This window comes from Ovis canadensis, chromosome 7 (genome assembly GCF_042477335.2).
Source record: "Ovis canadensis isolate MfBH-ARS-UI-01 breed Bighorn chromosome 7, ARS-UI_OviCan_v2, whole genome shotgun sequence".
Classification (NCBI taxonomy): Eukaryota; Metazoa; Chordata; class Mammalia; order Artiodactyla; family Bovidae; genus Ovis; species Ovis canadensis.
The window spans coordinates 97,660,195-97,687,832 of NC_091251.1; the positions used below are offsets into that span (position 1 = coordinate 97,660,195).

Below are 27,638 nucleotides of genomic sequence, written 5' to 3' on the forward strand. Positions count from 1 at the left end.
TAGCTGATTGCTTCAGGTGGACATGAAACCACAGTAGAATTGTGCATTGCTTAGGAACCTGTGACCTCACATAAGAGGTTGAACATGGGGCTGTGCTTCTTTTGCCCTCTTCCATTCCAAAACTTCCTGACAAGAGGCCCATCCTCCGAAAAGGAGTCCCCGGTGAGCTCTTCTAGGGTCCACCTGAGAACAGAATTGGCCTCATATTCGTAGGCCATTTGCCACAGTTTCTCTCATTCTCACCTGAATTTATAGTGAATAGACAAGCCAACACATTTCCATATGCAAAAATCACACCAGGTGATTTTTGCCCACAGTTAAATGGAGGTCAAATGGAGATGATTTCTGCCCAAATCTCAGCCACCGCCTCTGTGTGTCTGAGGATAATCGCTGTGAGAAGGAACAAAACACAGACGAAGTACAGCCCCCCTCCCCCCACTGTGAACTCCCTGAACAGTGTGGAGGGTGGGCAGAGGGCAGCGGAGGGCGGGCAGAGGGCAGCGCAGCGCACACTGTCCAGGGAATTCACAGTCAGCAGCGTCTCAGTGTTCAAGAGTCTCAGCCCTCAGATTCCAGGTCCCTCTGATCATTAGATGTGGGCATGGAATTAAGAAGGATACCTCACGAGTCAAGACTTACACCTTAGAATAAGGCTTTTATTGTTTAGAAACAATCTTCCAGAAGATGAAACGATCCAAGATTCCCCAAAAATTTATACAAAGATTTTGAGAGTAATATCTGTATTTGTCTTTATACCTCAGTCTATGCGTCTGGGGCCAAGTCATTGCGTGGCACGCGTGCACCTTCCTGCATGCCTCTCATGTCGCAGCACCTGCTTCCAGGAACACCAGATGAACACAGGGTCTCGGGGTGGGGGGGTGGGGGTCAGGAGGGGAAATCCATGATGCCCCAAGGCTGCAGAGACCCAAACTCCAGTCATGTGCGCCCTGACCTGGAAGGTGTCTAGCCAAATGTCCAAGGAGAACAATCAAGGAAGAGGGCAAGAGGAGGAACCCAAGGAGCAGACCAGAGAGGGTCAGTTCCCACCCTCTACCTCAGAGTTCTGCATATCCATTGGGCCCAGTATAGTTGATGGCCCCTGGGACCTGCGTTACCTGGATCTTCTCCCAGAACAACCCTCAATGCCGACTGACGTCCAGGGGACAATTTGCAAAACTAACAGACTTGTCCTTAATCCCAGGTAAGTACGAGATACAATTCTGGGACTTTTGTCTTGGGAACCTGCCTAAAGAAAGATGCTTGCCTGGTATGACGTGATCCGGATGCCCCTCGAGCAGACGTGGGGCAGCGATGGATGAGCAATCTGACCTCAGCACCAGGGGTCTTCCAGTCTGGCCCTGTCCAGGCCATTCTCTGCCCCACCTTCCCCCCGTAGGGTGTCCCGAATCCCGTGAACCCTGCGATGCGTCAACTCAACCACCCCTCTTCCTCTGTCCCCACCACCTCTGACATGGAAAATCCATGTCTCCTGAAGAAATCGACCTTCCCCTAACCAAACCCACACTTGCTTTACTACAGTGATTCTCAGACCCAGCAAGAAAAAGAAATGTTCCAGAAGGGGAACCCCCGTCTCGGCCATCATCTGCCTGGAGCCGGAGGTCGCGGGCCCCAGGCCTCGCGGCGAGGTCCGTCGCTGCTGTGTTTCCCGAGGGGCAGGCGGGCAGGCAGTGGTGATCCCTCCTCTCTCCTGTGGCAGTCGGGCCTCAGCTGCACTTGCAGGACTTCACCACCATGTTAGACAGCTGCTCCACTTTGGGGGTCCTCCCGACATAGTACAGGATGGTCAGGGGCTCCAAGTCCTGGGGTACGCAGCAAGGGGAGGCCGAGGCTTCAGGGTTCAGGGTGTTGTACAGGCCCAGCACCTGGGGAGGGAGGCATCACTGAGAGGCTGGGAAAACCAAGCTTCAAGCCAGGGGCCCAGGGACTCTACAAGGTCTTGGGGCTGCTCCAGAGTCTGCGTGCTTAGTCGCTCAGTTGTATCTGACTCTTCGAGACCCCAAGGATGGCAGCCTGCCAGGCTCCTCTGTCCATGGAGTTCTCCAAGCAACAGTACTGGAGTGGATTGACATTCCCTTCTCCAGGGGGATCTTCCTGGCCCAGGGATCAAATCCAGGTCTCCTGCATTGCCAGCAAATTCTTTACCATCTCAACTACCAAAATGGGCCACGGATGTTGTTTCAGAGGACCTGGAGGAACCCAGTTTGGGTGAGTGGCAGGTTGCTGCCCACAGGGAATGCAACATACGGCACTGGTCTGAGCATTATTGGTTTAAGCATGAGCCCCACAACCAAGGGACTTGGAAGTGATCATGAAATTCTCTTGGCTGGGAAGAAACATGCCTATATTGGTTCCTCCTAGCTGTAACTGGTCACTTTGGTGAGGAGTCTATGAGGAAATATGCTTCACAAGTTACTGCCCTCTCTCGGATTCCCCTGGAGAGAAAGACAAGCTAGCTTCAGTCGTCGACTTCCCTCTCTCTCTAGTCTCTTTCCCTTTGTTTCGTGTTGGCTTCTTCTGTGTGTTTTACATTATCTTTTAAAATAACTTCTACATTCAAGAGAAAAGAATTAATTATTAGAGTTCTTTATCTGATCATAGATGGAGAGGGAAATGGCAACTCACTCCAGTATTCTTGCCTGAAGAATCCTGTGAACAGAGGAGCCTGGCGGGCTGCTATCCGTAGGGTTGCACAGAGTTGGACACAATTGAAATGACTTAGCATGCATGCATGCATTGGAGAAGGAAATGGCAACCCACTCCAGTGTTCTTGCCTGGAGAATCCCAGGGACAGAGGAGCCTGGTGGGCTGCCTTCTACGGGGTCGCACAGAGTTGGACACGACTGAAGCGACTTAGCAGCAGCAGCAGCAGCATCAGATCGTAGAAGTCTTCTGGCCCCCAAATTTTCTGACATATGGAGTGGCATGTGACAGCTAAGTAATTCCCATAGTACAAGAGCAATACAATAGCAAATAAACAAAAGTCTGGTTGAAACTATGCAAGGAAGTTATAAAGGGTAGAATGTCACCCACTGGAGTTGGGCCCAAATCAGAACCTTCACCATAAGGGATTTCACACCCCAGATCATCATCCATCCACTCATTCAACATGCAGCCCATCATGCATCCTTTTTAAACAAGTGGCCTGGTCAGCTCAGCCCTAGCACCCCATAAGGCATGACCCTGTACCATACCGTGCTGTGGGTTGTGTCTGAGCTGCGGAGGTATGGGCAGGGGCCTGAGCAGAAGTTGGCATAGTAGCCCTTAGGTTCGTGGACCCACTTCCAGCCCAGATCCTGTCGGAAGTCAATGTAGAGAGGGCGCACACAGCAGTTCTCCTCCAGATTGCTGCCACAACAACAGAAAAATAAGTTACTAAAAAGAAACTCCCACGGAAATCACTAACATAGAAACTTCACAAGTGGCCCTCATCTGGGCACCTGGAGTCCTTCCTGGTCATCATAAGAGGTGGCTCTGATCGGTGGGATCCCAGGTTCAAGTGCACTGAGCTGTATTATACTATAAAGGCACTTTCCTCTGTTGAAGACCAGAATCCCAAGGACACAGAAGGCACAGATACATACATATATAATATATGATGGAGAGAAAAAAGGCAAAAGTGGTCCTGTCCCTTTTACATCATGACTCAAAATAAAGACTTGAAGTGTTCCACCTGAAACCAAGCCCTGAGTGTTATTAGCCGACTTAACTTTGTCGAGCTGGTTTTCCTGTTACCTCCCTAATGTGCACCTAACCAGAAGTGAACTCTAAGCTCAGGGACTTATACGCCATAGTAAATGACTGCTCAGTCTAATCCTAGAGTCCACTGAATCAAAACGAGACATAGCCTTCCATTAGACTCATGATTCCTAGATCACCCCCAATGTGACTATCAGGCTGCTTCAGTTCCGTTGCCTGCAGGATCCCATTTGGCAACGCCCCTTGCCAAGCGGGCATCTAGCCTGTGCTAAGACCTAGAAACTTGCTGCTTCCAAAGGCAGCTATTGGCCAGAATCTGACTTCTTGTGGGTTCCCTGGTGAACCATGGTAGACATTCTTGTTTTTATACTCAAGAGCCGTTCCTACTCCTCTTCTCTCTTGCCACCTCCCGTTACAGTCTGGAACACCAGATGCTTGTTTTCCTGGCCTCCCTTGCAGGTAGAGATTGTCATACAACCCTGCATAGACCAATCAGACAGAAGCAGAAGTATGTAATGAGCAAGGGCAAGTTCTGGCAAAGATATTTGATTCTTTATAAAAGTCAAAGATGAGGGACCTCCTTTGTGGTTCGGTGGCTAAGACTCCACGCTCCCAATGCAGGGGACACAGGTTCAATCCCTGGTAAGGGAACTAAATCCCACGTGCCACAACTAAAGATCTCACATGGTGCAAGGAAGATCAAAGATCCCGTGTGCTGCAACTAAGACCTGGTGTAGCCAAATAAATAAATTTTTTTTTTTTAAGTCACAGATGGAAAAGGAAAGCTGCTGGTTCTGCTACTTCCCTCCTCCTCTTGTCTTGAGCATGGACAAGATGCCGAGAGCTCTAGCAGTCTTGCTCATGCTTATGTGACCATAACCAAGGGGGTTATGGTCATAACCCAGCTATTGGCCAGAATAGACAACGTACTTGGCATGGTAGACTGGAAAGAGAGAAAGCCTGTGTCCTTAATAGCATTAAGCAAGCAGCCAGACCAACCCTGGGGCTGCACCTACATACTTCTTATGAACAGGAAATCCCCCATGGCTTAAGCCACTGGCCCTTGCAGCCAAGATCATCCATTCCTATCTGATGGGAGAGGCACACAGAACAAGTGGACATGCCAGCCTTCAGACAGTTGGAGGCAACCACGCTGCCTTTCCTATATGCTCCATTCCTCAAACTCAACGTCCCCAGCTCATTCTGTTGTTCCTCAAAAGGCCTGGTTTTAGATCTAAAAATCTCCCAATTCATTCTCCCCAGCTCCATTCAGGTGTCCTCCTCTCCAGCCAAAATGACTCATTCATGCACCTTCCTTTACCGGAAGCGCTTCCTCCTCCCATAACCCTACATACCCTCATCAGAGCCTCACTCATCCCTGAAGACCCAGCTCCAGTTCCACACCCTTCTGAAGCCTTCCCTGCATCCACAGATGAGCTCCTTATCCCAAATTCTTTACTAAGTTTTTTTTTTTTAATATGGACCACTTCTAAAGCCTTTATTGAATTTGTTACAATACTTGTTACTTCTGTTTTGGTTTTATGGCTAAGAGGCATGTGGGATTTAGCTCCCCGACCAGGGATTGAACCCACACCCCCTACACTGGAAGGTGAAGTCTTAACCACTGGACCACCAGGGAAGTCCCATGTCCCAGCTTCTTAAAGCATTTTATCCCTCAGACCTTCCCATGGATGTGGTCATTGTCTACCTTTAAGTAATCACTGTCTATGCTTTTTTATCCTCCTTCCTTATAAATCAGAAACTACTCTGAAATAAGAGAAAATGGATGCTCTTTTTTTAACCTCTCTACAATGGCTGTCCAACTATTGCCAAATTCATAAATTCTCTAGCTCACCTTCCCCATTGCAAATGGAAACTTGTCTTATTTTCACTCATCCAGGAGCATCCTTGGACCCTCCCTAGGGAACTGAGCCTTTAATGGAAAACTCTGCATTAGTCTCCCTGCCACACAAGCAGACCTTAAAAGTATTTTAAAGCATTAAAACCATGGAGAGACCAAGCCTCTAATTCAAGCCATCTCAGCAACACTCTCCTCCTCCTCCTCTAGTTCATCCAGGCCTTTACAGGACTGTGATGCGGAAAAACAGTGGGGCTCCCAGAAAAACAGAGATTTGTAAGAGGTTCTAAATCTCCATTCCCCAAGGTGTATGTGAAAAGCATCGAGGGCCCTCAGTTGCACAAGGCCTAGGTCTGGGGCAACAGGTGAGCAGTCAATGTTTCTGGAATTCACGGGTCCTGAGTGGGCCCAGGCTTACCGGAAGCAGTAATTCGTGTCCAGGGCCCGCTTCTTCCTCTGACTGTGGCCTGGGCTGTCTAGCCGGTTTGGGGGAATCATCATGAGAATTAGATGAGGGATGTGTTCCTTCTTCTTCTTCAGTCGCCCCAGGTCTCCACGGCCCGGATCATCATCACTGTCCACACCTGCAGAAGGAAGGAAGGTGATGGTCTCCTGTCTGGAAGGACAGGATGGATGCTATTTTCTCATTCCATCCCCACCCTGTTCAGGAGGTGGGACAGTGGGGTCTTCGAGGAAGGCACGGGTAAGACACAGCTTCATGCTAATGTCCAGCTGCAGGAACGGGAAGACCCAATAGAAGAACTGGTATCAAGGGACCTGCAAGACGCTTGTGCTCAGATGCCCTCGTGACTTCTGAGGGTAATCCTCCAGAGGGCACAGCCCTTCCCGGGATGCTTCCTAGAGAATTTACAGAGATTCCTGAAGCATCCTTGTCACTACGAGGCTCTAACACATTCCTTTGAGTTGTCGGTTTAGATTCTGAGACTTAGAGCTTGAGGTGTGAGTCTCCTCTCATAATCTGAACTGGTCAAGATGGCATTAAGTCCCCCTCTGCTTTCCAGATGTCACAATTTAAGACAGTTTGAATGGGAGCCAGAGGAACAAGAATCAGCAATTGCTAATGTTCGCATCAGGCCTTCCCTGGTGGCCCAGATGGTAAAGAATCCTCCTGCAGTGAGGGAGACCTGCGTTCAATCCCTGGGTTGGAAAGATCTCTAGAGAAGGGACTGGCAACCCTCTCCAGTATTCTTCCCCAAAAAATCCCATAGACAGAGGAGCCTGGCGGGTTGCAGTCCATGGGGTCACAAAGAGTTAGACACGACTGAGGGACTCACACACACACACACACACACACACACACACACCACTCACACTGCACTTATAGTTTCAAAATGTTTTCTCTATAAAACTCAGATAGGATCACGAAGTGTATGAAAACAGCAGAGAAACTCCAAAAGGAAACCTGCTAGTTCATCTGCAAAGCCTGAAAACTGAATTTGAGTCTCAACTACAAGAAGATCTATTTTGATGGCCAGCTGCCGGCGGCTGTCCATCCCCATCAGGGACAGAAACAGGAGGAGTGGGATTTGCTTGGTGACAGGATGGACAGGGAGGCCTGGCGTGCTGCAGTCCATGGGGTCGCAAAGAGTTGGACATGACTGAGCGGCTGGACTGAACTGAGCTGAGGAGGGACATGGGCCTCACGCATGGGCACAGGACTGGGAGATCGACGTCACTGGCATACTCTTAAGGTCTGCTTGTGTGGCGTCACAAATTTCCGTTTCTGAAAATCTTTATGAACTAGAAAACTATTGACTGAAGTGGGAGGATTTCATCCCAATTCAGGATGTAGGTAGGACTTCAAAGGTCTTTTGAGCTCTGAGGTTCTGTGATTAGGATGTCAAATGATTTGCTTTAAAAAAAAAAAAAAAAAAAGGCTCAGTTGCACATGGCAATACCAAGCCCACAAACTCTATAACCCACCCATGCTCTGCAACAAGAAAAGCCTGCACCTCAGTGAGAAGGCCTTGCATCACAACTAAAGAAGACCCCACATGCGCACAAGTAGAGAAAGCCTGAGTGCAACAACAAAGATTCAGTTCAGTTCAGTTGCTCAGTCGTGTCCAACTCTTTGCGACCCCATTAACCGCAGCACATCAGGCCTCCCTGTCCATCACCAACTCCCGGAGTTCACCCAAACCCATGTCCATCAAGTCGGTGATGCCATCCAACCATCTCATCCTCTGTCTTCCCCTTCTCCTCCTGCCCTCATTCTTTCCCAGCATCACAGTCTTTTCAAATGATTCAGCTCTTCGCATCAGGTGGCCAAGTTGAGGTGAAGTTTCAGCCTCAACATCAGTCCTTCCAATGAACACTCAGGACTGATCTCCTTTAGGATGGACTGGTTGGATCTCCTTGCCATCCAAGGGACTCCTAGTATAGCCAAAAAAAGTTAGGTTCAGAAATAAAGTTCATGAAGGACTTTCCAGGGCTGGGGGTCAAGAGAGGCCCGGAAACGGGTACCTTTTTCCAGACACATCTCTGACCTTAGGCTTTAAATTGGTTAGTTTGACCTCGACAAACCACTTGGCCTCAGGAGTGCCTCCATGAACCCACAACAGGGCTTCGCAAAGAAAACAAAATTTCAATAAAAGCGATCTATGACAAACCCACAGCAAACATTATCCTCAATGGTGAAAAATTGAAAGCATTTCCCCTAAAGTCAGGAACAAGACAAGGGTGTCCACTTTCACCGCTACTATTCAACATAGTTCTGGAAGTTTTGGCCACAGCAATCAGAGCAGAAAAAGAAATAAAAGGAATCCAAATTGGAAAAGAAGAAGTAAAACTCTCACTGTTTGCAGATGACATGATCCTCTACATGGAAAACCCTAAAGACTCCACCAGAAAATTACTAGAGCTCATCAATGAATATAGTAAAGTTGCAGGATATAAAATCAACACACAGAAATCCCTTGCATTCCTATACACGAATAATGAGAAAGTAGAAAAAGAAATTAAGGAAACAATTCCATTCACCATTGCAACGAAAAGAATAAAATACTTAGGAATATATCTACCTAAAGAAACTAAAGACCTATATATAGAAAACTATAAAACACTGATGAAAGAAATCAAAGAGGACACTAATAGATGGAGAAATATACCATGTTCATGGATTGGAAGAATCAATATAGTGAAAATGAGTATACTACCCAAAGCAATTTACAAATTCAATGCAATCCCTATCAAGCTACCAGCCACATTTTTCACAGAACTAGAACAAATAATTTCAAGCTTTGTATGGAAATACAAAAAACCTAGAATAGCCAAAGCAATCTTGAGAAAGAAGAATGGAACTGGAGGAATCAACTTGCCTGACTTCAGGCTCTACTACAAAGCCACAGTCATCAAGACAGTATGGTACTGGCACAAAGACAGACATATAGATCAATGGAACAAAATAGAAAGCCCAGAGATAAATCCACACACATATGGACACCTTATCTTTGACAAAGGAGGCAAGAATATACAATGGAGGAAAGACAATCTCTTTAACAAGTGGTGCTGGGAAAACTGGTCAACCACTTGTAAAAGAATGAAACTAGATCACTTTCTAACACCGCACACAAAAATAAACTCAAAATGGATTAAAGATCTAAATGTAAGATCAGAAACTATAAAACTCCTAGAGGAGAACATAGGCAAAACACTCTCAGACATAAATCACAGCAGGATCCTCTATGATCCACCTCCCAGAATTCTGGAAATAAAAGCAAAAATAAACAAATGGGATCTAATTAAAATTAAAAGCTTCTGCACAACAAAGGAAAATATAAGCAAGGTGAAAAGACAGCCATCTGAATGGGAGAAAATAATAGCAAATGAAGCAACTGACAAACAACTAATCTCAAAAATATACAAGCAACTTCTGCAGCTCAACTCCAGAAAAATAAACGACCCAATCAAAAAATGGGCCAAAGAACTAAATAGACATTTCTCCAAAGAAGACATACGGATGGCTAACAAACACATGAAAAGATGCTCAACATCACTCATTATTAGAGAAATGCAAATCAAAACCACAATGAGGTACCACTTCACACCAGTCAGAATGGCTGCGATCCAAAAATCTGCAAGCAATAAATGCTGGAGAGGGTGTGGAGAAAAGGGAACCCTCCTACACTGTTGGTGGGAATGCAAACTAGTACAGCCACTATGGAGAACAGTGTGGAGATTCCTTAAAAAATTGCAAATAGAACTACCTTATGACCCAGCAATCCCACTTCTGGGCATACACACCGAGGAAACCAGAATTGAAAGAGACACATGTACCCCAATGTTCATCGCAGCACTGTTTATAATAGCCAGGACATGGAAACAACCTAGATGTCCATCAGCAGATGAATGGATAAGAAAGCTGTGGTACATATACACAATGGAGTATTACTCAGCCGTTAAAAAGAATTCATTTGAATCAGTTCTGATGAGATGGATGAAACTGGAGCCGATTATACAGAGTGAAGTAAGCCAGAAAGAAAAACACCAATACAGTATACTAACACATATATATGGAATTTAGGAAGATGGCAATGATGACCCTGTATGCAAGACAGGGAAAGAGACACAGATGTGTATAATGGACTTTTGGACTCAGAGGGAGAGGGAGAGGGTGGGATGATTTGGGAGAATGACATTCTAACATGTATACTATCATGTGAATTGAATCGCCAGTCTATGTCTGACGCAGGATGCAGCATGCTTGGGGCTGGTGCATGGGGATGACCCAGAAAGATGTTCTGGGGAGGGAGGTGGGAGGGGGGTTCATGTTTGGGAATGCATGTAAGAATTAAAGATTTTAAAATTTAAAAAATAAAAAACTAAAAATTTAAAAAAAAAAATAAAAATAAATAAATAAATAAATAAATTTCCCTCACAGAACTACTTTAGCTGTGCCCCACAAATACATTGCATTTTTACTTTTAAAAAAAAAAAAAAAGAAAACAAAATTTCTCCGAAATTCAGAGACCGTCTAGGCTCAGCACCTTGAAAACATACTGGAAAACCAGAAATGTCTCTCAACTATTTTGCCCTCTCCATGCAAGCACCCTGAGGCCTGAAGCAGCTCAAACTCAGATGACGCCTTGGGTGGGCTCTGCAACATCTGGGAAGCCCAGCAGTCAGAGTGTGAGTGCTCACGGCCGCCAAAGTTCATTTCTTTTAGGGGAAGTGAAGACAACTCTCATTTGCTGAGTATCCAAGCACTCTATTTCACATATGTAAGCTCAAATAATTTCATGACAACCCTGTGAAAGAGGTGTTCTCACCCCCAGTTTGATGACTGACCAGGCTTGCCTATATAATTTCAGAGGTCTTATCAGCACAATACTGTCTTCCAGATGCTCACGCATTCTCTATAGTATAGGGAGTTCTTGCTTTGAGGACAAAACAGAATATGGAAAAAACCCAAAAGAACTTTCTGGCCAACCTGATACAAAACAGTCAGCCATCTCTGTGAGGGAGCTTGCTTCCTCTTCTCAGGGTCTGGCCAGGGGTCTCCTGTTTTATCTAGCTTTATTAACTCCCCCCACCCATCCTACCATAAACATCCCTTTTGTTACCTTTGAATTTGATTTCCATCAGCTCTTGAATGTTTTCCAGGATATCCCCATTGGGCTGAAAGGTGTGACAGGGACAGTGGATGCTGATTTCCAGACCTAAGTTGGATTCTGCAAAATAAGACACAGAGCTGGTGAGAAAAGCAGTCTGCGTGATGAAGCACGCAGCCTGCACACCCACGTAGCTGTCTACCCACAGCCACACACGGATGAGCCAAGGGCTCTCCCGCCACACACAGTCATGGGGCCGGAGTCAGACTGAGGGTCCCGGGAGACAGAAGGTGCTCCCAGAGCTATCGAGGACCTCCATGAGCATGTTGCCTCGTTCCATGTATTTCTGTTGTGTTACATGTCACCAAATGGAGACATAAACTAGTGGGCCTCATGCAGGAATTTTAATAGTCATCTATTTTTCCAAGGATGGTATTAGGGAAAACCTGTCACCAGCCTAGTAGGGCTGAAAGAATGAGGGTGCAGGAAAGGAGAAGGAAAACAGTCACTGCACCTCTCCCCCCCTGGCCCGCCCCCGATGTGTCAGCTGGGAGAGGAGACGTTCAACCAACCCGCTGAGAAAGGATGGAGCAGAGAGGAAGAGGAACAAGAGGTGACAAGTGTGAGGAAGCCTGGACTGCCAGGGTTTGGTGACTCATATGCTGGGGCTAAAAGGCCAACTCTGGCCCTTCCTCCTATTGGCTGTTGCATTAGGTATTTTGGTAACTAAAACTGGAAAAGCAAGGAAATTAGTAAAAGGGGCTGAATATAAAATGGAAGGAAGAAAGGGAAAAAAATAAATGAAACAATTGAACTGAATCCAGTAGTTTTGTACAGGGAAACCAGGTAGAGTCTAGGATCATGCCAATTCTGGTGGGTAAGAACCAGGGAAGCTCTCTTGATCCAGGGCAGTGCCCAGGTATGGGAGGACATGAGCGATGACCTCTGAACTCAGGGTCAGCCTGAGTTCAGAGATGCGCTGCTGTCTGAGATCACCCTAGTTCTGTGTGAGCATCCAGCCCTGGGGCCAACCTGGAGTCTTCCAGAAATCTGATGTCATCAGGGAAAACCCCAAAGAGTCCAGGCCAGCTCAACAGCCTTCTCATGGGCAGAATGGCCCAACTCCAAAGACTGCAGGCAGTGTTGGGCAGACCTGGATGTCCCAGTTCTACTGGTTAAAAACCAGCTCAAAGGGCTTCCCTAGTGGCTTAGTGGGAAAGAATCCGCCTGCCAGGGCAGGAGATGTGGGTTCCATCCCTGATCTGGGAAGATCCCACATGCTGCGGAGCAACTAAGCGCGTGGGCCACAACCACTGAGCCTGTGCTCTAGAGCCCAGGAACCACGACTGCTGAGCCCACTTGCCTGAACTACTGAAGCCTCTGCCCCCCAGAGCCCATGCTCTGCAACGAGAGAAGCCACTGCAATGGGAAGCCTGCACACCACACCCAGAGAGCAGCCCCTGATGTCCACAATTACAGAAAGCCCACACTCAGCAACAAAGATCAGCACAGTCATAAACAATTGGGAAAAAAAAAAAAAAGCTCAGTCCCTTCTTCCATAAACTCCAGATCCCAGCTTTATCTATCCCACCCCAGTCACGGCAGCATCTGGGACACATTGACACCTGCTGAGCTTTCGGTTCCAGGTGAGCTCTGGTAGGGAGGGGAGGAGTCAATATAATAAGGATGCTGAGCCCCAGATGGAGAACTAGAAGTGAACAGAGAAGGAGGCATAAGGAGTGTACTCTTTCTGGTTTCAGGCAGGTAGAAGAAGGGGCTGGAGTAGCTGAAATGGACTACATAAAACATAGTACACTTCTATTACCCAGAAGAATTTTCAGTCCAGGAGAGACTGAAAGTCCCATGGGTCCGTGAGTTAGAAGGTTGAGATGCAGACATGTTGGGGAGAGTTAGGGTTAGGGTGCAGGTGGTGAATGTGAGATGGTGCCTGGCTTAGCTAACAGGCTCCGTCTAGGTAGGAGGCTCAGGGAATGATGGAGACAATCACCAATGTTTGTTGAGCGTTGCTGCCTGCATGATCTAAGATTCTGCACGCCTTAACTCACATATGAAATCTCCATACTAATCCTACAGATACCTACTATCCTACAGATATTCCTCCCCTCCACACGAGGACACTGAGGCTCAGGGAAAATTAAATGGCTTGATGGAGGTGTCCAGTAAGTGGCAGAATCAAGATTCAAACACAGGCAGCCTGACATCAGAGCCACACTGATGACCGTTCGAGACAAAGAGGAACAAAGAGGGCCCAGCAGGGACCACCAAGGAAGATGCCCACCCAGCCACTGAGATACAGAGCAGTTGTGTTTTCCCAGTGTGCCCCCTGTCCTGAGCTGAGGCACTGGGCGTGCTCCCCACCCACCCTGCTCGGTGTGGGGGGGGGGGGGCAGGGGGCCTGGCTCTGCACACACCACATTGGACTGATTGCACAAGAGTGTGAGGACTGGGCCCCCAACTCTGGAGAGGGCTCCAGCTGGCTCTTAGCCCAGAAGGGAACTGGTGCAGAGCAGGCTCTTCAATGTTTGCTGAACTAATACAAGACTGGACATGTGACTCAGTTTCCTCACAGTCCACACCGCCGACTCCTCCACTTGCAGTCCATTTACCACTTTGTTTGGGGCCAAGAACCCTCAAGAGACTCAGAAACTCTGCAGAGTAAAGGTCTGTGTCTGACTCCCCCGAACACGGGGTGGACAGCATCTGCCGGAGCGGGGATGGAAGGTTCCAGGGAAGAACTAACCTCAGAATTGGCAGCGGTGAGGATGGTGGGTGGGACACCCATAGGTTTTATTACGAAATTATCTTTTTTGATGTCTCAAGGAGGATGGAAATCATTCTCAATGCAAACTTCTCATTGAGTTCTGCAGCTGTGAAAATAAGAACTCTAAGTGCCGAGGGCTTCAAAGAAATCCAGGTGGAGCCGATCAGAATCAGACAGGGAAGCTAAGAGGTGAATTTCCCCGCCTCTCTTCTCTGTAGCCATGTTGAGTCCTAGGCAGAGTGCTGGCTGAGTCAGATTTCCCACGGCACGGCTGTCAGCTGATGTGCCTGGGTTCTCTGAGGTTTCCTCCTTTCGTGTGCAGCTGGGGAGATCTGATGGAGTTCCCGGTACCCTTGGAGCTGAGGCAGGACCTCCAGCCCACCATCTGTCAGCTCAGGCACCAGGTTATGCCCCTCAGATGGGAGCCTGCACACTCAGATGCCAAGAGAGCGCAGCAGGTTATGTGAGCACAGTGAGCCAGTGTGTCATGCTGAACTGGGACTACCAGCCTCACTTGCGGAGAACAATGGGGAATGGTGGGGCCTGGGGTGACATGAAGACCACATGCCCCACCTTCCAGAGGTGGTCCTACTCATCTCTGATGAATCGTTACCCATTTGTCAAGAAAAGTCGAATGTCTAAGTTTTATGTGAAGTCTCTGGACATTAATTAAAACTGATAACCGCTGCTGCTGCTGCTAAGTCGCTTCAATCGTGTCCGACTCTGTGTGACCCCATAGAGAGCCCATGAGGCTCCCCCGTCGCTGGGATTCTCCAGGCAAGAACACTGGAGTGGGTTGCCATTTGCTTCTCCTGTTAACCGCTAGTTAAATTGAAAACAATACGTAGGCCAACATGTCTGTGATCTCTGCCTTCGAGCATTAACCCTTAATTTCCTAAACCATCGAGGAGGACAAAGAAGGCCCCACCTGTCCCAGGGACTCTGGGTATCCATACGTGTGTGGGTGGACTGTGGATCCACGGCAGCTGATGAAGACAGAAAATTCTTCACAAGAGGGATACAAGGAACAGACAGGACTGCCTTAGGTGCCCGCACCCCACTGAGCAGAGACCAGGAAGTGCCACCAAGCAAAGAAGAGGAAAAATAGTGGAGTGTGATGCCCTGAGTCCCCAAGACTGTCAGTCAGGAAGTTCATGTTCTAATCCAGGCTCAATGACTCTGGTCAAGCCAATTAACTTCTCTGGGCTTCCATTTCCTCACTTGACCTAATAGAAGCTCACTCTCCCATGATGGGCTTCCCAGGTGGCGCACTGGTAAAGAATCCACCTGCCAATGCAGGAGGCACAAGAGGGTTCAACTGCTGATTTGAGAAGATCCCCTGGAGTAGGAAATGACAACCTATTCCAGTATTCTTGCCCAGAAAATTCCCTGGACAGAGGAGCCTGGAAGGCTACAGTCCATGGGGTCGCAGAGTGACCACACACAGCACTCACTTAATAAGCCGAACACTTGGAGGTTCTCTGAAACACAATGGATCTTTAAAATGGCTCTGTGAGGCATGCAGGGAAGGTGAGGAAGCAGAACCAGTGAAGGGGAGATCTGGACCATAGGAAGTCTGATATGCATACTAGACAGCCCTACTTTATGACTGACTACCAGGCCTTTCAGACTTAATCAACAAAATCGAACCTACCTCCAAACCTGCTCGTCTCCCAGGCCTCCTTATTTCAGTAAGAGTTACCATCTGGGTGTTCAGTCTCAAATCTTCAGAGTCATCTAGACTCCTCTTGTGTCCTCTCACCCCACATCTAATCAGCCCAGTCAATCCTATTGGCTCCGCCTCCAAAATACAGAACAAACCCAAAATACAGAGCAAACTGCCCCAGCCAAAGCCCACAGTGCTCTCACGTGGATTGCTGCAGTGGCCCCTAACCTCTTCCCCTGACCTCATGACAACCAGAGAACCTTAAATCAAATCACCTCACCCCACATTCCCAGCCCCGCTTGTAACTCTCCTAGGACATCTCATCACACTTGGAATAAGTTTTAACGCCTGACCACGGCCTGGCAGGTCCTACATCGAAGCTCCTGGTCCTCTCTGACCCCCCCAGCTCCAGCCACACCAGGCAGTCTGCTGCTGCCAGAACAAACTGAGCCTGGGTTTCATTGCTTTTGCTTTAGCACATCCTATATCCTGACCTTCACAAACTGGCTCTTTCCCATCCCTCAGTGCACCAGCTCCTTCTTCATAGAGACTCTCGCTGAGTATCTGACCACAGGCCCCACCCAGGCACTAGCACGTGGCCCTCTTTCTGTTCTTCCTGGTGCTCATCACTGTTGGAAAGTCTTATTCCTCAGTGTTTATTTGTTTACTACGTGTCTCTCCCACCAGAACAAAAGCCCCATGAGATGTGGGACCCTGCCTGTCTGGCTCACTGCTGAATCCCCAAGGGCCTGGCTCGGAGCATTTACTCAGTATCAGTTGAATGAAGGAATGATGGACACACAGCAAGTTAAGGGCCAAGCTGGGCTTTGAACCCAGATCTGTTGTCTCCCCTAGTGCCATCCCCTTCCCTGTATCATGAAGAAAGAAGGGACCAGAGGTTCCTTCCAAAATGCTCATCCTGAGTCAACCTACCTCTCCGCAAGAGCCATTCACGCACAGTGTCTGTGACGTCGAAAGACAGCCACTCGCCAGTGCCCCGCGTGGGCAGGTTCTTGCCATCGATATACCGCTGCTTGGCTATGTGCTCACCCGGCTGGAGGATCTATGGGGCAGAGGAAGGAGTAAGTCCCGAGGCCAGGACAGGGCACCTGAGCGTCACAGTGCAGCAGGACGGGGAGGGGAACAGGAGCCAACTAAGACTTCTGAAATGCTCTTTCGAGCTCCTCAGTTAAGTCTTAATCCTCTTAAGCAGCAGTCCCCAAACTCTTTGACACCGGGGCCCAGTTTCATGGAAGATAACTTTTCCACGGATCGGGAAGGAGGGGGGTGGTCTCGGGATGTTTCAAGCGCATTACCTTTATCGTGCACTTTATTTCTAATCTAATGCCGCCGGCCGCTGATCTGACAGGAGGTACCGGTCCGTGGCCCAGAGGTTAGGGACCCCTGTTCTTAATGACAGACACAGGTACAGAAACTAAGGCTCAGAGAAGGCGGGATTCACACCCAGGCCTGCTGCACTCCGAGCAGAGTGCAGGCTCAATCCGGCAAAGGAACTGACTTTCCACCCCCCATGTGGTGTCTGTCCCTGGGAGGAGGTTCACCTGGAAGAGCTCAATCCTCTGCTCGCTGCGCTTGGAGGCGGGGTTGGGCATCCGAAAGACCCGGAATTCTGCTCGAAACAGGTTGGTTTCATTTTTCTCCACTGAGGACACGTTGAAGCGGAAAATCTTGGAGGTGATGCCTTTGGGGCAGACGGTCAGGTCATCTAGGAGGCAGAGCATTGGGGGAGGGGGGAAGCACAGTGTGAGCGACACCCATGGGGACAGTGTGCTGCCAGCGCACTCATCAAGGGGCTGGGGGGCCCACATGGGATGGCACTGGAGCCCTGAGGCCTCAGACCTACAGGTAAGAAGGTGGGGGGAGATTCTCGGTGGCCCAGAACCGAACACAGGCCTGATGGAGAAGCAAGGCATGGAGCCCCACCCAGGACATGGCACTGGCAACTGGCCCCTCCAGCCCCTCGTCTCATTATCTCCACTCTGGCAGGCTGTCCAACCTGATTTCCTACTCCTTTAAAAAATATAGATTCTCCAACAGCATCAGCAATTTCCCCTAGGAGTTTAATCACTGCATAGCTAGCTGATTCATTCATGCCTTTGTTCATTCAGGCATTTATTCATTCATCAGACATGCATTGAGCAAATGCTACATGCCAAGCACAGGCTAACGCTGGGAAGCAAAAATGAACAGACAAGGGAACTCCCTGGTGGGCCAGTGGTAAAGGATCCATCGTCTACTAAGGCAGAGGACATGGATTCAGCCCCTGGTCAGGGAATTGAGATCTCAGGTGTCTGGGGAGAAACTAAGCCCGAGCTCTGCAACTACTGAGCCCACGTGCCACAACGAAAGATCCCACATGAAGCGATGAAGATCCTGTGTGCAGAAACAAAAACCCGACACAGTCACATAAATCACATTTTAAAAAATGGACAGACAGGGGCCCTGCCTTCAGGGAGATTAACATTCAGAGGTGGGGCTATTAGTGCCTGGACCAAAAAACAGGACCAGAGAGAGAGCAGTAAGGGCCTTTGGAGATGCTCGGAAGTCGCTGTAAGTGGGGCAAAGAAGGGAGACAGCAACAGTACATCGCAGCAGTGGTGACTATGTGATCTGGGTCCGACGGGAGGAAAGGGTCCAAGGATGCAAAGGAAAGAAATTTTATGTGGAAGGATACGGAAGCAAAAGCAAGAAGGAGAGGAAAATGCAAGTCAGTAAGAGGGACCTGAAGCAGCCAGGCTGGAGCCCAGGAGACAAGGTCAAGACAGCCGATTGGGATCTACTTGCGGGGAGGCTGAAATGTCAGACTGAAGGGTTGATTTTAAATCATGAACAGTAGGGAGTCATGGAAAGTGACACTTTAGCTCTAATAAGATAGCACAGGAGTGGCAAAGAGCCCATATCTCGAGCCTGGCAGACCCCCAGATGCTTCTTCATTGCATGAAAGTGGGTCCATCACCATTGGCTCCTAAGGATTACTTTCCCTGACTGCACACGCTATGCCAGCCTCTGCACCCCACTGGCTTCTGCACCTCTGTCCACAGACAGAAGGCAGCACATGCTCTTTCCCATTCCTATCAGAGTGAGACAAGGGAGACAAAAAGATCCTGCCTTTTCTTTACAACCCCAAGGTCTGAGCAGCATTAACACCCCAGAGAAACACTTTCTACACAAAGGGTAACAACAGCCAGAACTTGAAACTCAAGCTCAGAGACCCAGATTCCACACATAATGAACATGGCTGGAACAAGCCCATAATCACCCCAGGGGTGGTTTAGGAAGTCATGGACAGGGCGGGAGGATCAGAGGCCTGGACACAAGCACACGCGCTACTGAGCTTTAGGAAAGGATGAGTGAGTGTTTCTGGAAATTGCCATCTGGTGGGTCTGACACTGGCTCTTAGAAAAGTAATGGAACACATGTTGGGAAAACAAATGTGTGAATGCCAGCTAATGAAGCCCTGATTAATAACTGGCTTTGAAAGAATGAATACTGCCAACAATTCCCCCAAACCATTTCAGATAGAACCAGAAAGAGGGATCATGGTGGCAGTTCAGTTTTGGAGTTTGAAAGTCTGTAATCCCCTGGACATAGGTAAGCTCCTTGCAGATGTGAATATTGGACTATAAAGAAGGCTGAGCACTGAAGAATTGATGCTTTCGAACTGTGGTGCTGGAGAAGACTCTTGATAGTCCCTTGGACTGCAAGGAGATCAAACCAGTCCATCCTAAAGGAAATCAGTCCTGAATATTCATCGGAAGGACTGATGCTGAAGCTGAAATTCCAATCCTTTGGCCACTTGATATGAAGAGCTGACTCACTGGAAAAGACCCTGATGCTGGGAAAGACTGAAGGCGGGAAGAGAAGAGGACGACAGAGGATGAGATGGTTGGATGGCATCACCGACTCAATGGACATGAGTTTGAGCAAGCTCTGGGAGTTGGTAAAGGACAGGGAAGCCTGGCGGGCTGTAGTCCATGGGGTTGCAGAGTCGGACACAACTGAGCCACTGAACAGCAAAGCAACAAGACTAGTACCTCCAGTAAGTGTTGTAAGAGGGGATAAAAGATATCTCAGTGCCGTGTGCACATTGCTATAAAAAGGAAAAGGGAAACAAGATAGCCTGTGCCAGTGAGGTGAGTCAGAGTGGGGACAAGACAGTGGGGAGCCAAGAGATGGGGGAATGAGAAGCCAAGGGGATCTTCAGGACTCCTAGTCACCTCTCTTTCTCTGTTTCTTCCAGTTCATCCATCAGTTACTGTTCCCCAAGATAGACTCCTCTTGGTGGGAATTTCAGGGAGATTTCAAGGAAGTGGGAAAGGTCATTTTTAACTGCTTAGGATCTACACATTTCTAACAGACTCAGAAGGAATGTTAGGGGTCCTCTAGTTCCTCAGGGAACTAGGAACCGGGCTTCACAGCAGGAGGTGAGCGGCAGGGTGAGCCAGTGAAGCTTCACCTGTTTTTACCGCAGCTCCCCATCACTCCCATTACTGCCTGAGCTCCACCTCACCCCCATCACCCCCTGAACATGGAAAAATCATCTTCCATGAAACTGGTCCCTGATGCCAAAAAGGCTGGTGACGGCTGATCTAGTACAACCTACTTTAGTTGAAGAAATCCATGCCCAGAGGGGTCTTGGCCAGGGTGACACATGAATTAGTTGACACATGCAAACTGACACTAGCAAGCAAAGCTCAGACACAATCATTAGTGGGAGAGAAAATAAAATGTAAACACAATCTCCTTGACCATTAAATCCAGTGAATACTAACAATACTTTAAATATTTCGTGGAATGAGCCAGAGTATAAATAAATAAAATGTAATAACACTCTCTTACATTTCATAGAATGTCTATTAACTCACCTCACCCTCTAATGATCCTTGAGGAGAATAAGTAAAAATAACCATTTTAAAAAGAGAAGCGTGAGCATCAGGAAGGTTAAATCACTTTTTCAAGATCACTCAGCTGAGGGCTTCCCTGGTGACCCAGTGGTAAAGAATCTGCCTGCCAATGCAGGAGACAGGGGTTCGATCCCCAGTTCGGAAAGACCTCATATGCCACGGAGCAACAAAGCCTGTGCGCCATAACTCCTGAGCCCGCGCTGCAGAGCCCAGATACCGCAACTCCCGAGCCTGCGCTGCAGAGCCCAGATACCGCAACTCCCGAGCCCGCACCCTGCAACTACTGAAACCCACGCACTCCAGAGCCTGTGCTCTGAGACAAAAGAAGCCCGCACACCAACACGAGGGAGCCGCCCACACTCACTGCAACTAGGGAAAAGCCTGCACGGCAACGAAGCCCCAGTATGGCCAAAAATCAACAAATAAAGATTTTTCAAAAAATCACTCAGCTAGTAGGTGCCAGAGGTGGATTTGAACCCAGGTCTTCCGACCTCACTTACTGAAACAGAGAATCTGCAAGTTCGAGGGGACCTCAGAGATCATCTACCCGAGGGATGGTTTCACCAACAAAACGTAGCAGGATTCCATGAAATGGGCCTAGAGTACCAACTTAAGCCTCAGACAAAAGCTAGTTCCCAGTCAGCTTGGTCATTAAGCCCTGCTTCTGCAGAACACTAGTATTATTGAAAGCTGGACGAGGGGGTCCACCTTGACAAATTAAATTATGACCAACTTTTTCCATTGCACACAAAGTATATGTATTAATGGATGCCATTTTCTCCTTTTTTTGCTATAGGGAAAGAAAAATAAACAAAGAATATTCATGCAGAGTATTCATGGAAAAACCTGGAAACAGCTGACCATGTTTAGACCGTGCTTTTTTTTTTAATGTTTCAGACACCTGGGCTCCTGGATGTGCCTCTTTCTGCTGTGTCCATCATTTCTGCTCGTAAAACTGCTGCTGGCTCCAATGATGGGACTACATACATCAGTGTGGCGGTGTTCCTCCATCCCAGCTGTTCCCGAGAATCACCTGGAGAGTTTTAAAAACAGATGATGCCTGGACCTGCTCTCCAGAGATTCCGACGACCTCGTTGGAGCGTGGGTGGGTCCAGAGCTTCTTTTTTTAAAAAGACTTCCAGATGATCCTAAGATGTAGCCAAGATTGAGAACCATGGTTTATAGTGCTCTGCAAAGGGTACTGTGGCATCCAGATGCCCTGTAAGTTTGATAAACCACAGCTTTAAGGATGTACCCTTTAAATGTTAACTCATTAAAGTACCGTTTGGCCAATGCATCATTCTGGAAAATTTTGAATTAGAAGTCACAAATGTTTTAAGCCCAGGTAGGTTAAAAACTGGGAAATTTCATGGCAAGATTCAGATTTTCTGCTCTTCTGGGAAGCAGTTAAGATCTAGTCGAATTGGACCCACATTCCCAAATTCAAAAATCTGCAGGAGCTGAGCAGCGGGTGCCATCTTTTCATGGGGTTTTCCAGGCCCCTCTCCCACCAGCCTCCTCTATACAGCCTGTCCTCTCTGTGAACCTGAGGCCAAGTGTCCTGTGCAGTCTGTTGTGGTCCCTCTGCTGCACCTTTCCCTCTAGATTATCTGCATCAGCTGCCTGGCCTCTGCAGGCACTTGTGTTTGCAGCCCTTCTAAGGAAGGGTTTTGTCCTCTTTCATTGAGTCTTAAGCATCAGTGCACTTACAAATCAATAAGGAGCGTGTTAAAAATACAGATTCTCCAAGATGACACTGCCCCCCGCCCCAGAGACTCTGACTCTGTAAGGGTGGATTGGGGCCTGGGAATGCACATTTTTCACATTTACCTAACCTCTGGACCACACTTAGAGAAACACTGACCTAGCGTGCCGAGGGCATTGGCACTTAGAACAAATGAGTTCTTTCAGTAGGAAATATCTTTTAATTTTCAGAATGAACATGATCTAAAAGTAGCGTCCAGAAAAGAGATGCTAAAATATCAAGTTCTCTCTTTGCTTGTGAATTCTGGTTTTGCTGGTTGTCTCAGCGCCAGACCTTGGATAAAAACAAGAGTCTCTTGCCAGACACAGATAATTACAAGCCAGAAGTTAAAACAACACCTACACTGGTAAATCTTGATAACAAGGATGACAAAAGAACTGAAAAAGATGTGTGGGTCCCACCACGTGGGTCAGAGAAAGGCCCCACCCACTTCTCATAGCAAAATCCTGGGGAATTATAGAAGAATAAGATATATATGAGTCTTGTCTTCACTCCCCCAGCAGAGATCTGTTGAATCATCCGATATATATATATATATTGGGTAGGCCAAAAGTTCATCTGTAACATCGTCTGGAAAAACCCGAATGAAGTTTTTGGCCAACCCAATAGAACTATTTCACCTGGAAGGCAGTTTAGAGGTTAACTTTACTGATGAGGAAACTGAGGGTCAGAGAGGTGATTTGCTCACTTCCACACAGTGTAGCTGCTAAACCTGCTTGGGATTCTTCAGCAGATAAAGAAAACACTTCCAGGAGAATGTCTGTGGCTATATGAATCTCCCAGTCATAAAAATAGGCAGAGCTAAGAAAGAAAACACCTAGTGATCCCTCTATGCAATCTGTCACCAGGGTTACGGGTTCCTATGCCTACCTGCTTGGTCCAAAATGTGATTCATTCATTCGTGTGTGTGTGTGTGTGTGTGTGTGTGTGTGTGTGTGTTAGTCACTCAATTATGTCCAACTCTTTGTGATCCCACCAGGCTCCTCTGTCCATGGGATTTCCTAGGCAAGAATACTGGAGTGAGTTGCCATTTCCTTTTCTGGGAATCTTCCCAACCCAGGGATGGAACCTGGGTCTCCTGCCTTGCAGGCAGATTCTTTACTGTCTGAGCCACCAGGGAAGCCCAATTCATTCATATTATAAACCAAAGTTCTCTTGGAGCCTAAAGGTTAAAGGTAGGACTTACAATATGTATTTTTACAGTTTGCATTAGTGCTTAACAGCATGCATTCTGTAGACAGGATGTCTAGGCTACAGCCATGGTTCGTTAGGGGCAATTCACTTAACTGAGGCACGTCACAGTCTTCTCATCTGGAAAATAGGGAAATCAAGGTACCCATCTGACAGGCAGAGCCAGAGAACGGTCTTATCCTCTTTGCTCTCACTTTGGTGCCCTTTCTGTGCCTCTGGTGGTTAGTCCTTCTTCCACTTTGCACTCCAGGCACCTCTGTCTGCTTGCCCCAACCCTGCTGCCACTTTCCTCTGAGAGCCTGTCCCACTGGGTACCGGAAGGGGCTGGGAGTGATGAGATGTGAAAGTCCTGCAGCCAGGGATCTGGCACTCAGACCCCAGCCCACCCTCGTGAGTTCTAGACACGCTTTCCTCACCCCAGGCCTTGGAGGGTGGCTCTCTGCTCCCTCTCGGCATCTGTTAGACGTTTGCATCTGCCCACTGCCTTCTTTATAATTAGTGTGCGTTGCGCGTCTGCCTCTCTGGGGCTGGCTCAGCACCTGACCAGCTGCAGGGCGGGCCGGGCCTGAGTCTGCTCAGCCTCTGTGTCACCTCCAGCAGCTGCATAGTCTGGGCCTGCTTCCTGTTTGCACCTGCAAGCCTCGCTGGCATCGCTCGGGTCCCGTGGGGCCCCAGATCTTCCGTGATATCCCAAGCAGTCTCCTGCTCCCTGTGCCAGGCTTCCTCCCGGCCCGATCACAGCTCCGTGGCCCCAGGGCCACCCTCAACTACTGCAGTTTCAAGGAAGGTCCTGCTGCTGCAGCCCAGAGCTGCCCAGCATCCGTGCCTCCCTGTCCTGGTAGATCCCAGGGCTGTCCACTAATTGAGCTCTGAGTCTTTGCACACACGTCCACTGGCACCTGTGTGCCCTTGCATGTCTCTGGCTCATTCGTTCTCAGCTTGGGATTCCAGGCTGGGTGGGCCCGGGTGACTCAGAATTCCTCCTCCCTGGGACTCCTCCTCCTGACCCGGATCCTTAAGGTCCCAGTCCTTCCTTCCAGCCCTGGACTTTCCTCACATCTCTCCTGCAGGTCTCAGCTTTCCACCCTCCTCCCACGTTTGGCCACCACCTTCTGCCTCTGTGGGTGCCCAGGGCGCTGGGGGTTTTTCCAGGCATTCAGCTGCTGGTATTGCTGGGAACCACAAGGCCTTGGGAGAGCAGGAGTCAGCCTGGCCTGGAGGACCCTGGGCAGGGAGCACCTCCTTCTCCAGCCTCTGCCCCACATGGGAGCTACCTCCCAAGGCAGCCATAGGAAACCCGAGTGGGCGCCCCTCGCCAGTAACCACAGGCTCCTGGGTCTGGCATGGGCAAGCTCCCAGTGAGGCCTTCCACACCTTCCTCCAGAGCTGGTGCACCCCTGGGCTGCCCACTCCTCCTTCTCTCTATCCAGGTGCCCCAGCAGACCACCCTCACCTGGCCCGCTCCATCCCACTCTCCCACCCCCACTCCCTACACGGCCCCCTCCCAGGTGAGCCTGGCCAAGGTAGCCGGGCCGTCGAGGACACCTGCTGGTAGGAAAAGCAAACAGAGCTGCTCCAGAGTCCCTGGGCCTGTGAGCCGGTTCACATTCCTCCTTCCTGGGCTGTCAGTTTCTCAGCATCTGCCAAATCTCTCTCTCTTGTATTGAGGTTTTTTAAATCCCCGTTCAGTAAACACACATGACTTCCACACGTGTACAAACACACACACAGACGGCTCACCCAGAAGCCTCCCGGCTTCTCGGCACAGACAGGAGCCTCCTGGGAAGACACGCTCCCAGACACATGTTCCCTGTGCACCCACGGCCACACCTCCCACCCTCTCTTCCCCTGACACGCAGACACAAAAGGGCTGCCAGCAGCCATCTACATGTCCGGAGCCACATCCTTGCTTTCCCCCCCGTCCACGGGCCAGGAGGATGCCCACATTGTGCACACGAGTCCATCTATGGGGCAAAACCGGACGACGCGTCGCTGTCAAGCACACAGCCGTGAGAACATAGGTGTGTCCCCTCCCCCCATGCACACAGCTCACGTGGGTCGCATGCGTGGCGTGGACTGAGGGCCCAAACAATCAGGGGCTGCCTCTTGCTTGGGCTTCAAGAAGCTGGACAAGACATGAACTGGGGGCAGGTATACGCTTCTTTCCCAGAACTGGAAAAACGGAACGTGAGACGTGTCACAATGAGGTGTGTACAGCAGGGAGGAGACCAAGGTCTCCAGCCTCTTGGAACTTCGCGGGCTCTCTTAGAAGAGTGCCCAGCCCTGCCCCTCTACAGCTCTGCGCGCTTCCAGTTACCTGTCTGACCACACGTGCCACAGCACAAAAATGGGACAGTGTCACTCCAAATTAAAATCCCTCAGTGATGTGATGTGAGTTCCGCTACGCCGCTCAACTCTAGGGCTCCTGGCCTCCCAGTGGCACTGGGCTCTGAGCAGAATGGCTCTGCCTCCCCCTCCTCACCCACCCAGCCCCAGCTGCGCATTGCACCTCATGTGTCCCCCAATCCCTGGTGCGGGGGATACCAGGGGCACCCTCCCCTGTGGTCATCGCTAGGCACCCCCCCTCCTCTTTGGAGCTCCCCACCCCAGCTCAGACCCTCCAGAGCAGACACCCCCAGCAGGGAATTGGGACTCACTGTGCTCCTCCAGCCCCTGGATCATGTCGAATTTATAGATTTCTTTGGCATAATACTCCGACTCGGTGTTTGCTTGCGTGCAGACGTCTCCCCTCTCCCCATGCACCTCCTCCAGCAGCTCTCGGGTGCTGTTGTAAAGATCCAGGACCTGGATGGGGATACTGGCCAACCCGGATGGATCGGGGGGACTGGTGAGCCTGAGTTTGCTCAAGATCTGTCCCCTAATGGCTTCCACTCGCTTCCTCTTGATGTGGTTGAAGTCCAAGGTGGTGCAAGTGGACATGGAGAGGCTGACCGTGGCAAAGTTCAGCAGGGCCAGGACCACCAGAGCCCTCTGCAAGTGCATCTTCAGGCAGGGGCCGGGGAGAAAGGCCGCAAGGCCTGGCAGGAGGAGACCCCGGCAGTCGTGCAGAAGGAGGGAGGAAAACCAGGCGGCCTCCCTAGATCCCGAAGACTGAGGCTTGGCAAGAAGGTGCATGAACTCACTGCACTGCGAGAGCTTCAGGACTTCCAGGAAGCGCTGGCAACCCTGAGCGCGAAGAAGCCGACTGTGTGCCGTGAAGCTCTGGGTTTCTTCTCCATGTGTCTAAACAGGTTCTGCTGGGCTCTGACTTCTAGCAGGCCAGGTGGAGGGCAAAGCAGAGGGCTGGGAGGGGTGGCAAGGCAGCTGGGAGTGGGAAGGGAGCTGGAGTTTTTCCTTAGGTAAAAATAAATAGAGCGGATATCTGATATTGCCAAACGCCGCTTGGCAATGGGGAGAAAGTGGGTAATTTTAAAGAAGGAGCAGAAGGACCATGGCTGGGTCCCCAAATCAAAATCCTTGCCTTGCCCTGAAGGAGAGTAAGAAAAGAGGATGGAAAAGAAAAGAGAAAAAAATTATTAAAAAATAAAAATCACCAGTGAGTAGGTGGGGAGAGGCAGGGCTAGGCGGCTGCTGGCCCAGCTCAAGGTGGGGCACCGCGCAACACACGCTTGTCTCTCAGGCACACCATTCATGCTTTCTCTTTTGTTTACACTTCCTGGGGAGGGGGGGCTTTCTAAATGACTTTGTTCACGCTGCCTCTCATCTTCATTGGCTGGGATGTGGGCTTATGTTTGCAATTGGAAGGCAGCGGGGTACAGCCCCTGGAGAGCATCCCCAGTTAATCCACTTGGACGCCCAGGTCACCAGCACCTCGTCTTCTCCCTCGGCCTCTGCTTCTGTTCCCTGATTCTCTTTAAAAAATAAAAAAGAAAAGAAAAGACAAATAAAATAGAAGACAGTTCACTGCACGCCTCCTCCGGAAAGCTGTTATTCCTTGTTTCTCAGGCTTCTTCCCCTATCTCTCGCCTCTCTTGCTCATGCCCTTGGACTTGGCTTTCGGATTCCCTCCCTTTCTCTCCCTCCAGCTTCTCTCTGCCTCTCCCTCTCGCTCAAGCTCCTCTCCCCCTCTCTCTCTCGCACACACTCACATGCACACACACTGCTTTCTCTATTTCTCTCTGCTGAAATTTTATACCTCCCTCC

At 49.3% G+C, this 27,638-nt stretch overlaps 1 protein-coding gene across 1 annotated transcript; it reads right to left on the bottom strand.

Annotated features, from left to right (window-relative positions):
* Positions 1–635: 635 nt before the first annotated feature.
* On the bottom strand, positions 636–27,618 carry TGFB3 (transforming growth factor beta 3). Its single transcript, XM_069597141.1, has 7 exons — positions 26,132–27,618; positions 17,156–17,319; positions 16,527–16,656; positions 11,158–11,265; positions 5,994–6,159; positions 3,213–3,366; positions 636–1,883 (listed from the first exon to the last, which is right to left on the bottom strand). Exons 1-7 carry the CDS (start codon positions 26,607–26,609, stop codon positions 1,725–1,727), a joined length of 1,359 nt encoding a protein of 452 aa, XP_069453242.1. The 5' UTR covers positions 26,610–27,618; the 3' UTR covers positions 636–1,724.
* Positions 27,619–27,638: the final 20 nt, after the last annotated feature.